Source organism: Benincasa hispida, chromosome 9 (genome assembly GCF_027475165.1).
Source record: "Benincasa hispida cultivar pf3 chromosome 9, pf3_genome.v1.1, whole genome shotgun sequence".
In the NCBI taxonomy this organism is placed as follows: Eukaryota; Viridiplantae; Streptophyta; class Magnoliopsida; order Cucurbitales; family Cucurbitaceae; genus Benincasa; species Benincasa hispida.
Window position 1 is genome coordinate 53,090,799 of NC_143486.1, and position 15,976 is coordinate 53,106,774.

Sequence of the window (15,976 nt, forward strand, 5' to 3'; positions counted from 1 at the left end):
AGCTACTTTTTCCGACACTACTTTTTACCGTCGGGAGAAACATCTATCCATACGTTTTTTTTAACGTCGTCGGAATAGGGTGGAACTGTCGACGCCATTTTTTTAGCATCGGAAAAAAGTGGGCAAAACAATTCATTTTTGGGCTTATCCCAACACAATAAATTCTAGTGTAGGGACAGGTTAGTTAGTCCAACACTATCGTATATAGAATCGAGATAGGGTTTAGAAATTAATCTAGAAATAGGGTTTTTTATAACCCTTTTCCCTCCTCTGCAAGCATGTTGCCCACAACTACTATTCCCTCTCTTTTCTCTTTCTCTCTGTAAGCTGTTTGATCGACCCATCTTCTCACTTCTGTTCCCACGTAGTTGTCAATCGACCCCCACAGCTGCTCCAAACCCCGCCACACCCAACCCCCAATACATAATCCCCATTGCACCAGACCCCATGCTAATTTTTTAGATTTGGTGTCGAGAAAGGTTTTTTCCCACACATCCAACCCTTTATCAACGACAAATAAATGTCGTCGGCATAGAATACATCTTCCGACGCCAATAAGCCAATTTTTGCTGGCATCGAGAAAGGTAACCTTTGTCGATGCCACTATTTTTGCATGGCCATAAATCTTCCCAATTCCAGCCGTCAAGAGATCAATTTTTTTCCAATAAAGGAACATTTTTGCGTCGGGATAGAATTTTCCCAACGACCTTGTCGGTGGTCAAAAGGATATAATTTCTTGTAGTGTTAGTATAAAATTGGCATTTAATGTCAGTAAAATAATGTGTGTTCTTCACTATCGTACACCTATAATATTTGTCAAGCTCGACATTAAAGGCAAATATGTGTGTTTATATATATGTATATATATATATTAAAAACAGTCCCTAGAATTCTTTTTAGTTTTAGTTTTTTTTCCCCTTCTTTTTCTAGTTTTATTGTTGTTGTTTGATTAAATTACTCTTCCTTTAGTTTGGTACTAAAAGATGTGAGCTGAGGGAAGAATATGAGCCTCCATTACTACGGATCAATGAAGTACATGTTTTAACCGCTAAGCCAGATTGAAGTTACCTATTAAAATACAACTTTAATGTCTGACTGTTGTATTTTTATCTATTTAAATTCTGAATTTTAATAATTTTGTTAAAGTATCAATTTTAGTTCATATACTCTAAGTTCCATTCATTCCATTCCATATAAATATTTTATAAGAAATGTTTTTTTAATATAACTATGCAAGGAGTAAGCAAATATTTATTTTTAAATTAAAGTTTAAATTCCTTATTATTTATATCAAGTAAACATTATTGATAAATATTTTATCGATATTTTTTTTGTTACTTTCATCAATTTTTCTATGATATTATGAGAATGTCAATTCATCCCTCATGTTAATATAAAATCCCATAATATATGCTCAAAGTTTCATGTTGACTAGATTAGTGAAAGATGATGATCATGAGTATATAAGTAAACAAGGACAATTGAACTCTAATGGTGTGATGCATTTTGGTTTTAAAATAAGATTAAATTATAAATTTGATCTCTACGGTTTGGAGAAAGTTAGAATATAGTTCCTACAGTTCGGTAAAATCTCATAAATAGTCTCTATGGTTTGATGAAATCCTCGTAAGTAATAGTCGTGACTAAATTTTAGTTATAAACCATAAAAACTAAATTCTCTAATTAACTTTTTCCAAACCATAGGGATCACATTTGCAATTTAATAAAAAAAAAAATTCTTAAAGCTTATGATTAAAGTGAACAACATACTGTTCATGGTAGAGATATTCAAAATAGTTGTTGTCTCTTATAATATGGAATCATCTATTAAAATATCTACCATTCATATAGAAATGACAACATCAATCGGAGGCTAAAAATAAAAATAAAAATAAAAAATAAAATAAAATTTATGTGTTCACGGTTCATGATCTAGCCTTAGCTAAATTCTTGCCCATCACCATTTTCTTTGCAAGCTTATTATCATGTTTTGAGACTTTTTTCAAAGGTATTGAATTGCAATAAAAGAAAAAGAACTTCATAGCTCGAGGTTAAGGTATAATCAAAACATAAACACGACCAAAAGAACTAAGAGGAGAATGAAAAAAAAATCGATATATAAATATAGTAAAGTTAAGAAATAAAAGTAAAGGAAAAAATAAAAACCAGTTTGCATATACAGGTCGTACACTATTAAACTATTTTAGAAACGAGAATATATAAAAATGTAGTTATTCAAATTTGACGACTTTTTAATTTTTTTTTTAATTTTAAAAAAAGAAAACGTGGAGGATTATCACACAAGTAAAAGTGAAAAACAGAAATAAGAACATTATCAAACGAGCCCTAAACTTTCATCAAAATAATTAGTCTCTAAACTTTAGTTTGTAATTTTTAGTCTAGTAGTGAGATTTATTATTATTATTTCTTATGTAGATTGGTACACTGACTATGAATACTAGTCACTATTTAGAAAACAAATATACTTAATTTTGATTAGACACTTTATGGGTAAATTCTTAATTGTAACAGATTAATTTGACACTTATTTTTAATGAAATATTTCTCAGATTAAATTTTTACGAACTAAAGTTTAATAACAATCATGTTACAAATTTGAAAGTGTAAGAGATAATTTGTTTCAATTTAAAGTTTATAAATTAAATCATTGTTTTTTTTTTTATGTAAGTTGAGAGGATTTTTTTTTTTTAAAAAAAACTTTATATATAATATATAACTACTTTTATGATAATAGCTTACATCAAACTTATAGTACCCCTCCACTATCTCTACTCTCCACAAATCATCTTTATAATTTTCATATTTGTCTCTCACTTCTTGTCTTGTATATTCAATTATTAATGAGGTACAAACTAAGCCTCTCAAATCCAATATGGTGACATAAGAAAATTTTGTATTATTCATCAATTAGATTCTTATTAAATAAATTCACTATGCTTTTCTTTTTGTTAATGGGAAAGTGGTCCATTCTACCAAGCTGTATTTAGAAAACAAATATCTTATAGGAGAAACAAGGGTCTATTATTTATTCATTTTTTTATCATTTATTATTTTCTATCATTTTTTAAGATGGAAGTATTAAATATTTTTCTTAGTGCAATAGGAACTAAAATGCAAAAGAAACCTTTCACATAAAAAAAAAAAAAAAAAAAAATCCTTATTGATATCTTTGAAGGCTCAAAAAGGAAGAATTTCAAGCCAAATTTTAGTTTACAAACATTTGTGACATTTGCATGTATGAATGGAAAGAGTGTAAGCAATATTTGAGTTACATAATTCGATGGACTACATATTTCGATTGAATGAAAAGTTAAATGATAAAGGGAACTATCTCAATCACGTTTGAAATCTCCCCTCTAAATAAAATAAACCCCCACAATCTAATTGATCAAACTAGATTGAAAGTTCTAAGACATGCATTCTAAACACAAGAATACAAAGAAAAAGCATAAAGCTTGAAAGAATAAATATTAAACTCTAATAAAATTTTATTCAAATTCAAAATGTTCTTCTCAAATGACAAAAGTACATAGGTATTTATACTATCTAAAAAGACAATTTGAAAGGACACAACCTTTCACCTAGTTGATTAGGTTCAATAAAATCTCTTCAACTACATACATGAACCTCTATAAACGTAAATAGATTGTTTTAAATTGTTTTGATTCTTGAAGGGTTGTAACTCTTCATATTTGGAAACTTAACTTGGAAGCAAATCTTTTACTGCTCTAACTCCTCATCATTACCAATTATTTGCTTATAAAAATGATGTCAAATATTGATTTAATAAGTCAAGTTATTAATTCACATTCAAATTAACTTTGCACCATTAAACTTATTATATATAATATTATAATTTGTTAATTCTAGGTGAGAGATGAGTACGTTATTACTCAACTATGTCCAAACGAGACAAAGTAAGATAATCTTTGGTCAAATGATATGAAGATCATGCACTACATTTGATGGCAAAATTCATAGTTCATAATCAATCTTTTTCAAGTGAATAAATAGACATCAAGAAACCACTAAAAAAAAATATATAAATAAAAAATATAAGAAAAAGTAAATAATAATTAATAATAAACCCTAATTTCCTTATTCCATGTTCTAGCACTAGAATATGCTCATAAGTTCCTTAAAAAGTTCGTTATCCATATTATGTTCTTAAAAGCCCTTATCTCAAACCTTCTCAAGATTTTTCTTTCTTCACAACTTTAAGAAATTTAGTTTGTTAGAATAAAAGTTTCTTAATGTTAGGGACAAATGATTATTGTTATATTTGGAACAGTAGGAATAAATGAAATTCTATAAGTTCTTGATTTGTAAAAACTAAAATAATATATTTAAAAATATCAATACTCTTACAATTTTGGACGGTATCAATTTAAACCATAATCTAATAATGGTATCAATAAGTTTATATGAGACTCAAGTATATAGTATATCAATGAAACCCTTAAACTTTCATAATTGAATCAATTTGGACTTTCGATTCAGATTTCCTTTCAAGATTGTTCATGCGTTATTCTAATAGTTCATTGTATTAATCCGACATTTGAAAGTGATGATTCACTTTTTTTTAGTACAATAACTATGAGGATGAGAAATCAAACCTTTGAACTCTAAAGAAGAAAGTAATGTCAATTATCGTTGAGCTAAAACTCATTTAAAGTGATTCGCTTACCATTTAACACTTTAATTGAATTACATGTTTCATATGATATTTTTCAAACTAAGTTTGAAGAAGATTGTTAATTGATTCATTACATAATTTTAGGACTTAAATTGATGCAACCCAAAAATTAGGGGTGTAAAGCGAAATTTCTATGAAATGTATGATTAAAAACCTAATTTTAAGTAGCTAAAAATGAGTTTGAATAGGATTAACAAAATCTCTAAGTTGAGGTACGTAAACTTACATATTAAATAAACAAACACACATTTTTTTAATTAGGTTATATGATTCAACTCGTGAATCAAATATATCATAATCTTTTGTTTGCAAACGAATGTCACCATCGAAACGTTGATTTCAATATGATTAAAACTTATTTAACTACTTTTAAATTATGATTAAGCTAAGTAAAGAAAAAGTTCATATTATTGATATTTTAGGCTCCGTTTGATAATCATTTTGTTTTTTGTTTTTGTTTTTGAAAATTAAGCCTGTATCATTCACATTTCTTACTATGATTTGCATCTTTCTTAAATACAATGGTCGAACTTTTAGCCAAAATTTAAAAAACAAAAACAATTTTTTTTAGTTCTCAAAATCCGACTTGATTTTCTAAACCATAGATGAAAAATAGATAACAAAGGAAGAAAATGGTTATCAAAAGATGTCTAATTATCATTAGTCTAATCATTTATTAATCTTAATAAAGCAGTTGGTGCAACGCTAATTCTTTTTAAACAATAAAATCTGACGTCCTAGAGAAAAAACCAAAAAGAAAACATGGCATATTCCTTATCACTTATATTATTGTGCTTTATTGTTGTTATTTAACATACTTTATAAAAACAATGCATTTTCAAAAGTATTCATAAAAAATTTAAGTTGTTTTTATTTAGAATGGTCTAGTCGCTGCATAGTTTAAATTTTGCTAACTCAATTTAGTTGGTAACAATTTAGTCTCCGTACTTTAAATTTTGTTCAATTCAATCCATACTCTAGAAATTAAGATTAAAATTTAATGAAATTTATTGCATAAATATACTGATAGACTGAATAATTCTATAAAATGCAAAATCTACACCATAAAATAATAAAAATTAGCATCTATTTTTTACGATTTTCTTAACATTAAGACTAAATTATTACAAAATTAAAATTACATAGACTTTCGTTATGAATTTTAAATTCAGGACAATAACTTTCCTAAGATCTTTGGAACCAAAAGTTAAAAAGAAAAAAAACAGAATCACAATTTTAAGAAACAAAATAACTAAAAACCTAAGCCACCTTTGACAAAATATTTGGTTTTTGCTTTTAATCTATGAAAATTATACTTTTCTTCTTACACTTTCATGGTTTTCATTTTTATTATTTAAACATATTAATTCTTACCAAAATTTAAAATAAAAATGAGTTTTCAAAACTATTTTTTTTTAGTTTCCACATTTTGATTTACTTTTTAAAAACCATCTTTAAAAATAGATAACGAAAAAAATGCTACGTGGAATAAATATTTATTACTTAATATTTTAAAATGAAAAAAAAAATAAAAAATACGACTATTAAACGGATCTAAACAATGAGAGATTAGATCTTAAAACATAAAATAAGAAGGTACTTTTGTAAAAATAGCAATCAAATCTAAAATATTGATAAATATAATACAATGTAGAATAATTCGTAATGTAACAAAAAAAAACAGCTCTAATGAGAGTCTATTGTTAATAAGAATATATGAACGATATATATTTTTCTATATTTACAATTTTAAAGAAATATTACTATAGTCTTAATTATTATTTTTTAAAACATGCTATCGAATGCAATCACCAATAGAAAATTAGATAAAAAAACGTTTTTCTTTAAATAAAAACAAAAAAAAGGAGAGAGTGGGCCAACGGAAAGGGCCCACGAGAAGTGGCACGCGGCATAACAAGAGAAACCCTAATATTCAAACTCTCTGTCCGAATCATTTTTCTCAACCTCTTCCTCCTCCTCCTTCTTCTTCTTCTTCTTCACCAACACTCTCTGAGTTACACTCCATTTTCAGAATCAAACCCTTCCATTTTCAGCTTACACTATCTCACATTCAGACCTCTCACCCTTTTCTTCTCCTTTTCTCATTCCTTCTTTTCCTTCTTTTGTTTCTCTCCCTCTCTTTCTCTCCGACGCCTTCAACATTTCTGTTGCAAGCTCTTGGAGTGTGGCTGAGAGATGGTTCACTGTTTGATTCCCTCTCAATCTCTCACCGCCAACTCCATTTTGTCTCGATCCTCCTCCATTTCTCATTCTTCCGCTCCCTGTTTCTCCAATCTCACCCATGCCAGGTGTTTTTCTTTCACTACCACAGTTGGATCAACTTCGCTCAAGATTCATCCATGGCAGGACCGGCTTTCTCCGTTTGGGAAGCTGTACTGCCCAAAGGGTTTGGTTCGATGCAACAAAAACGGCGAGAAGACGATCACAGAGAGTAAAGGTGGGAAAATTGGGAAGAGAACTGATTTGAAGAAGATTTTGATTCTTGGTGCAGGCCCCATTGTGATTGGGCAGGCTTGTGAGTTTGATTATTCTGGTACTCAAGCTTGCAAGGCGTTGAAAGAAGAGGGATATGAAGTTGTGTTGATTAATTCCAATCCGGCTACGATCATGACGGACCCGGACTTGGCTGATAGAACTTATGTTACTCCCATGACACCAGAACTTGTTGAGAAAGTGCTTGAGAAAGAACGCCCTGATGCTCTCTTGCCCACTATGGGTGGCCAGACTGCGTTAAATTTGGCGGTTGCTTTAGCTGAAAGTGGTGCGCTGGAGAAATATGGGATCGAGTTGATTGGAGCGAAGCTTGAGGCAATAAAGAAAGCTGAAGACAGGGAGTTGTTTAAACAGGCTATGAAGAACATTGGGATTAAGACACCACCTTCTGGGATTGGGACTACGCTTGAGGAATGTGTTGAAATTGCTGGTGAGATTGGAGAATTCCCTTTGATCATTAGACCTGCTTTTACGTTGGGGGGAACTGGAGGTGGGATTGCTTACAATAAGGAGGAATTTGAGTCTATTTGTAAGGCGGGTTTAGCGGCGAGTTTGACGTCTCAGGTTCTGGTGGAGAAATCTTTGCTGGGTTGGAAGGAGTATGAGCTTGAGGTTATGAGGGATCTTGCTGACAACGTGGTAATCATTTGCTCCATTGAGAATATTGATCCCATGGGAGTTCATACTGGGGATTCCATAACTGTGGCACCTGCTCAAACTTTGACTGATAAAGAGTATCAGCGGCTGAGGGATTATTCCATTGCTATCATTAGGGAAATCGGTGTTGAGTGTGGTGGTTCAAATGTGCAATTTGCTGTCAATCCAGCTGATGGTGAGGTGATGGTGATTGAAATGAACCCGAGAGTTTCAAGGTCCTCTGCTTTGGCTTCCAAGGCGACGGGTTTTCCAATAGCGAAGATGGCTGCAAAATTGTCTGTTGGTTATTCATTGGATCAGATTCCGAATGACATAACCAAGAAAACGCCTGCTAGTTTTGAGCCTTCAATCGATTACGTGGTGACAAAGGCAAGTTTCTTATTGTTTTTATTTATTTTCTTTTTACGTGAGATTTGTTTGCTATTTTTTTTAGCGGTTTTGGAATTGAAATTAATGGCATATTGGTACATGGATTAAACTATATTTACAGAACATATGATACTGGAAGGTTTAGCATGGAGTTGACTTGTGATTCATTTTAAACTTCAACTTTGTCCAAAGTACATACTTCTACCTAGTCGTGGAACATGATTAGTTGAGCTCTTTCCTTGTGTAATCAACTGATAGTAACAGAGTTCGTGTGTTCCAAATTCGAATTAGTTAGTTGGTGTATAAAGAATACAATTTTTTACGGTTTTATAAATATTGGGCATATTATAGATGAGATTTTGAGTATGCATATTCTTCCATGGTAACCAATTTCCTTCAAATTTATTGTCCTTGCCTTAATTTCGAGCATATTCATTTTAAGAAAGTTTGATATATGTATATGATTATTACAGCATTGCTATATCTTCTTGTTAGCTTACTTGATGACAGTTGATACTTTGTACATGTTTAGTCTTCGATAATAGTGGCCCTGCTTTCTCCCTAAATTTATATCTCTCTTCTTCCTTGTAATAAGTTTTCTGATTTTTTTTTTTTTTTTTTTTTTTTTTTTTTTTTTTTTTTTTTTTTTTTTGCAGATTCCTAGATTTGCTTTTGAAAAGTTCCCAGGTTCTCAACCAATATTGACGACTCAAATGAAATCAGTTGGTGAAGCTATGGCTCTTGGCCGCACTTTCCAAGAATCCTTTCAAAAAGCTGTAAGATCATTGGAATGTGGCTACTCTGGATGGGGTTGTGAACCCATTAAACAACTCGATTGGGATTGGGAACAATTGAAGTATAGCCTCCGAGTTCCTAATCCAGATCGCATTCATGCTATATATGCTGCAATGAAGAAGGGAATGAAACTGGATGATATTCACGAGCTGAGTTACCTTGACAAGTGGTTTCTTACTCAGTTAAAGGAGTTGGTGGATGTGGAGCAATACCTCTTGGCTCAAAGCTTATCTAACCTGACAAAGGAAGATTTCTATGAAGTGAAAAAGAGAGGTTTCAGTGACAAGCAGATAGCATTTGCGACTAAATCAACTGAGACGGAGGTGCGCTCTAAGAGAATATCCTTGGGTGTCCTCCCAGCTTATAAGCGGGTGGATACATGTGCTGCAGAATTTGAGGCAAATACCCCTTATATGTATTCTTCTTATGATTTTGAATGTGAATCAGCCCCAACTCAAAAGAAAAAGGTCTTGATATTGGGTGGTGGTCCAAACCGTATTGGTCAGGGTATTGAATTTGACTACTGTTGCTGCCATACATCATTTGCTCTACAGGTTTGTATTCTTTTTTAAATAATTGAAACATGCTTATGAGTTAACTGGTACAGTTTATGAAGTTTATCTTCTTGCAACCTTTTTCAGTATAACCTCATGTTTACCGTATTTACTGGTCACTAGTTATCTAGTGTTGACTTGATTCCATCTGATGCAATCTTATATTATTAGGTTATTATGATTAATACTGTAAGCACTGTGCTGAATATCATACTTTTTATCATGTACGATGGATGGTTATTCTTAAACCTAGCTTGTAACTAACTTCTTGTTTGTACAGGATGCTGGGTATGAGACAATCATGATGAACTCAAATCCTGAAACAGTGTCAACAGATTATGATACAAGTGATCGTCTGTACTTTGAACCCTTGACAGTTGAAGATGTTTTTAACGTTATTGATTTGGAACGTCCAGACGGCATCATTGTGCAATTTGGAGGTCAAACACCATTAAAATTGGCTCTCCCCATACAGCGGTATTTAGATGAGAACAAGCTCAAATCTGCCACTGGTGGACATGTTCGCATATGGGGAACTTCTCCAGATTCCATAGATGCGGCTGAAGACAGAGAAAGGTTCAATGCAATCCTTAACGAGTTAAAGATAGAACAACCAAGAGGGGGCATTGCCAAGAGTGAAGCAGATGCACTCTCCATTGCTAAGGATATAGGATACCCAGTTGTTGTCCGACCTTCTTATGTTCTAGGTGGTCGGGCAATGGAAATTGTGTACAGCGATGACAAACTAGTGACTTACCTTGAAAATGCTGTGGAAGTGGATCCAGAACGTCCTGTATTAGTCGACAAATATCTATCAGATGCTATTGAAATTGATGTTGATGCATTAGCTGATTCACATGGGAATGTGACAATTGGTGGGATAATGGAACATATTGAGTTGGCTGGTGTCCATTCGGGTGACTCGGCTTGTTCACTCCCAACGAAAACAATTCCATCCTCTTGCCTCGAAACTATCAGGAATTGGACAACAAAGTTGGCGAAGAGGCTAAATGTCTGTGGGCTTATGAACTGTCAGTATGCGATCACTATGGCAGGGGAGGTTTTCTTGCTAGAGGCAAATCCACGTGCTTCCCGTACGGTCCCATTTGTATCTAAAGCCATTGGGCACCCATTAGCTAAGTATGCTTCACTTGTTATGTCCGGGAAGTCTCTATATGAGCTTGGCTTCACAAAAGAGGTCATCCCCAAACACGTGTCCGTGAAGGAAGCTGTCCTTCCCTTTGAGAAGTTCCAAGGCAGCGATGTGCTATTGGGGCCTGAGATGAGAAGCACTGGTGAGGTTATGGGTCTTGATTTCCAGTTTCCTATTGCATTTGCAAAAGCTCAAATTGCTGCAGGGAATAAGTTACCACTTTCTGGAACTCTGTTCCTCAGTTTGAATGACTTGACAAAGCCCCACCTTTCCAAAATAGCCAAGGCATTCTTAGAGATTGGATTCAGCATCACTGCAACGTCTGGAACTGCCCACGTTCTTGAATTGGAAGGCCTTCCTGTCGAGCGAGTACTGAAGCTGCATGAGGGACGGCCTCATGCTGGTGACATACTTGCTAATGGACAGATTCAGTTGATGATAATCACTAGTTCTGGCGATGATCTTGATCAGATTGATGGACGTCATTTGAGGAGGATGGCTCTTGCATACAAAGTACCTATAATAACAACGGTTGCTGGAGCATTGGCAACTGCCGAAGCCATAAAGAGCCTGAAGGCAAGTTCCGTTTCAATGATCCCTCTTCAGGACTTCTTTGTCGAGACTAAAAGTGGTAGTCAAAAGGACTTGCAGTCGGCCTCTATATGATTCTGCTGTATATACACATTTGTAAGTCTTTATACTTATATACATTTTTCATCTAAACTTGTAAGTTTGCATCTGATTTAGTCCTAGAACTTTAAAAAACCTCTAAGAAGTCTCTAAACTTTCCTCAACCTCCAAATTTGCCCATTATGTCTTTGAAATGTTTGAAACTTGTATAAACTAGCTGATCTATGAAGCTGTAAACTTTTAAATTTGTCTAGTAGGTCTATGACATTTAAAAATATGTTGAATAGGTGGGAGATCCATTAGACACGTTCTACAACACAATTAAAAGTTTAAGGACTAGTAAACTGTTTTTAAAGTTTAGGATCTATTAGTTCCTGGAATTTAACTTATTAGTTATCTTTTGTTTGGCCTGCCTGTGATTCATTCTGTTTTGCCTTATGTTCTTCCCAGGTTCTCAAAGTTCGGCTTTTTGCTAGTCTTATGTAAGCTTATGATAACAAATTTTACAAGTGACAACGACGGCGACTGTTTTGGTTTGGACTTAAAACTTGTAATATAATTAACATTTATAATTTGTACAACTATATTTCATGTTGTTGGTATCTTCCCACATCAAGGCTTTGGAGAAATATATCTTTCAAATGTCTCCACTGTGGGCATGCAGTAGTAATGGTGGTGCCTAGTCCTCCACTTCAATGGAGATATGAATCTACTGCCCCCCTTGATTGTGAAGCAGCCTCCATATATGAATGCTTTGGAGAAACATTTTCAAATAAAGATTCAAAGAGTTCAGGTGTAAACTTGGATTATCTTTCAATGCCATTTATTTTCCTCCATCAGGCCATTGTTTGCAGTTTTATTCACCTTTCTGCTATATTTCCTTGCTGCAATATGATAGATTGAATTGATCTTTCTCTTTCCTTTGCGATTAAATATTGCTTCTTAAAAATAGGGCATGAAATTTTTGTCGAAACGTTTTTACGTATTCCTCATGGATTTGATATAATGTAAAAGATATCGATATTTTTGTAATTCCAATGAAATGTTTCAAAAATAGTAATATATCTGATTATAATATTTATTATTATTATTATCATCAATTCCCAGCTACTATAACCTTTTATATGGACATATTACACATCTTATAATTTTCAGAAAGCCTTTTGGATGTCTTATTTTCAATAAAATATTAAGGGAAATTCTTATAAATAAAAAAAATCCAAAAAAATTTTACACTAGCAAAAAGTTCAAAAAGTGTTTGGTGGAAATATTTTTAAACAAATTTTTATATTTAAAAATACCCCTAAAACTAATTGGGCTTTTATCTTTTAATCCTTCTACCAATTTAAAATAAAAAACAAAAAACTAAAGGAGGAAAACCGTTCGACTCCCCATTTTCACGTGCGCATTTATTAATTTTTAAACGTTTTCAACTATTCATGTAAGGAAATAAACTAACCTGTACTAGCAATCGACTAATTCGTTCGTGGAAGGAAGGAAAAATCGATCAACAATTTTGGGAATCTTCTCACAGTTGTCGTTGAAGACCTGGGGTTTCTGCATGTTTTGAACGCCGGTCGCACATCACCCCACCGTCGCACCATACTCTTCTACACTCCACCGTCGCACGTTACTGTCGCACCGTCCACAAAATCGTTATTGATAGATTAACCACAGTGTAGTATGAGGTAAATATTATTCATTATTGTGTAAATCTTGTTCAAATTGAAGTTCAATTAGTCAGGGTTTGTATGTACATTGGTAGATTAACCAAATTTTCTTCTTGATTTTCTGTTTGGGTTAAAATACATATGGGGTTAATGATGTACAAAACGCAATCGACAATCTATTTGGGTAAAAAACTGGTAATGCCTATTTATTTGTTGCATTAATTCTTCATATGAGTGAAAATAATCTGCATAAAGTGGTACATTTGATATATAATAGGCAACAAATAAACGATATATTTGTTCCGTTTTCTCCTTCGATTATTAGATGGTTAATTGGTGTAGGAAAGTTCTGATTTTTACCTTCATCAGTGGTAACATTTACTGAATTTTGGATATTTTGAAGCATGATTCTGCAACATGTACTGATGAGTTTCAAACAATGGTACATGCAAAAAGAGTTTCAAAACTTGTATTTGCTTCATGTTTGAGATTTGGCCCAGGGATATTTGGTTTGTTCTTGTGAATTTTGGATAGTTGCTGCATGCCCTTTGATGAATCTTTGTTTTGTTATGAGTACTGAAGCTTCGTGTATATATATATATTGATGATTATATGTACATAAGCAACAATATATTGTATGTATTGCAATAGATACTATATAATACTAGTATGTTATGACGATTATTTGTATGTACTGTGGTATTTGCTCTGCTGCATGTCCTTTGATTCATTTTTATTTTGTTATGAGTACTAAACTTTGGTGTGTATATATATATATATATATACTGATGATCATATGTACATAAGGAACATTTGTATGTAATGTGGCAGATACTATACAATTCCAATATATACTTTGGTGGACAGTACATAATTTCAGTGTTATACTTGGTTTAGTTTATAATGTTATGTGTAAATTTGTATAGTTCAAAAAATTTGATTTCGTCCTTTCCAAACATATTTTTATAGAATCATGGTACGTGTCAAATTACCAGTGAAAAGGGAAGAAAGTAGACGAAGCAAATGCCTTCTCTGGGCTCTACATAGGCAAGATCCAGTAAAAAAAAAAGTGACAAGAATGATATCATTAACCTTTCATCTTACGTAAGATTTAATGTAACCTTTATGAATTATATATTCACGTGTACATTAATAACAATACATAGAAGTTACACATACTATTAAATCTCATTATATAGGACGAAGACAAAACTGCAACAGCTAAACATGTCAAAATAGAGGAACATGTTGGAGTGCCTACATCATCCGAATTTTATGACAGGTTATTAGGAGACATGGCAACTAAATTCATTCCATTAACAGTACTACAAACCAGGAGAAGACATTGTAGAAGAAGAGGAAGAGGATGTACTTGGAACACAAATAGTACCATATGGATACACTTATGAGGTAAAATACACAATCTACAATATAAACAAATTACAGAACAAATGATTTTATGATACCAATAACATGCAAAAAAATGTTGATGAGCAAGTGATGTTTATGAATCTGTTGATGAGGACTCGGGCCAGCAAAGTAATACAATTGTACAACTTATATAAGAGCTATATATTGTTGATGTAATTATACTGACTTGTATTCAATCTAGGGTGCTGCCAAAACACCCAAAAGAAAACCTGAACAAAGACAAACACAACAAACAGGGGAAAAAACTTGTAAGAAGGTATGAAATGAGTTTTTATTGAAGTAAATTATTTACAATTTTACAGTGTAGTTAACAATATGTGATATTTGATTCAATATAGGAAAAAATACTGACAAAACGTGCAAGGAAAGTTGAACATAAAAGTGTAGAGAAGGAAAAAGCAAAGCTTGATAAGGTATTATACTTGACATTTGCTATAGAGTTGGGGATTGCCAGTAGATATTAGTCTAATCTAGGATTAGATCACTTGACAAAAGTTTAAACTATCCTTAAGTATCTTCAGAGAATGATGGATTACATCTTTGTGTTTGGACTTAAGGATTTGATTCCTACAGGATACACTGACTCTGATTTTCAGACTAATAGGGATTTTAGGAAATCCATATTAGATCAATGCTCAATCTTAACAGAGGAGTTATAGTCTAGAGAAGTACAAAGTAAGGTTGCATTACTAACGCTACCATGAAGGCAGCGTATGTAACGGCTTGTGAAACTACCAAAGAGGCTATTTGGCTCAGAAAATTCTTAATAGATTTGGAAGTTGTTCTTGACATGTCAAAATCCATCACCATCTATTGTGATAATAGTAGTGTTATTGCTAATTCCAGGGAGTCTAGGAGCCACAAGAGAGGAAAACACATTGAGGGCAAATATCATCTTAGTCGGGAGATTGTGCATTGAGAGGACGTGATCGTCATGAAGATCACTTTGGAGCACAATGTTGCTGATTCATTTACAAACACTACTTTTAAAGTATTTGAGGATTACTTGGAGAGTTTGGATCTACGATACATGCATCATTTAGTCTAGGGCAAGTGAGATGTTACTGGGTATAATGTATGTCCTAGTTTATTATTTGTGTAGTCTACTTTATTTTTATATTTTGTATTTGTATAGCTTACTAGCTTTAGGACAAGTGGAAGATTGTTGAGATTGATGCCTTAAATCTCGTGACTTTCATAGTTCATAAATTATTTGTATATGAATTATTTATTTAATAAAGTAAAGTATTATTTTATTTGACATTTAGTATGAATTCACCTAAAACCAATAAACTAAGATCCAAAATTATTTAATGTAACTTGAACATGTATGTGGTTGATATACAAGTGGATCATGTTTAAGTAATAACCTGAATGGTTTGTAGTATATGGATAAGGTTGGGTACCTCATTCTGGTGACAATACGGATACGACCCATTTTTGTAATTGTTACAATTGTTGTAAAATGTTACAAATGATTTGATTC

General features: G+C 32.5%; 1 protein-coding gene and 1 long non-coding RNA gene across 2 annotated transcripts; both read left to right on the plus strand.

Annotated features, from left to right (window-relative positions):
* Nucleotides 1–6,590: 6,590 nt before the first annotated feature.
* CARB (carbamoyl phosphate synthetase B) lies at nt 6,591–12,189 on the plus strand. The gene is made up of 4 exons (XM_039043320.2): nt 6,591–8,257; nt 8,914–9,606; nt 9,887–11,446; nt 11,840–12,189. Exons 1-3 carry the CDS (start codon nt 6,914–6,916, stop codon nt 11,423–11,425), a joined length of 3,576 nt encoding a protein of 1,191 aa, XP_038899248.2. The 5' UTR covers nt 6,591–6,913; the 3' UTR covers nt 11,426–11,446; nt 11,840–12,189.
* A 605-nt stretch (nt 12,190–12,794) lies between these two features.
* Nucleotides 12,795–15,751, plus strand: LOC150033902 (uncharacterized). Its single transcript, XR_016531984.1, has 6 exons — nt 12,795–13,077; nt 14,029–14,163; nt 14,259–14,469; nt 14,672–14,746; nt 14,829–14,903; nt 15,337–15,751. It is a non-coding gene; the product is annotated as an uncharacterized LOC150033902 (long non-coding RNA).
* The last annotated feature ends 225 nt before the right edge of the window (nt 15,752–15,976 follow it).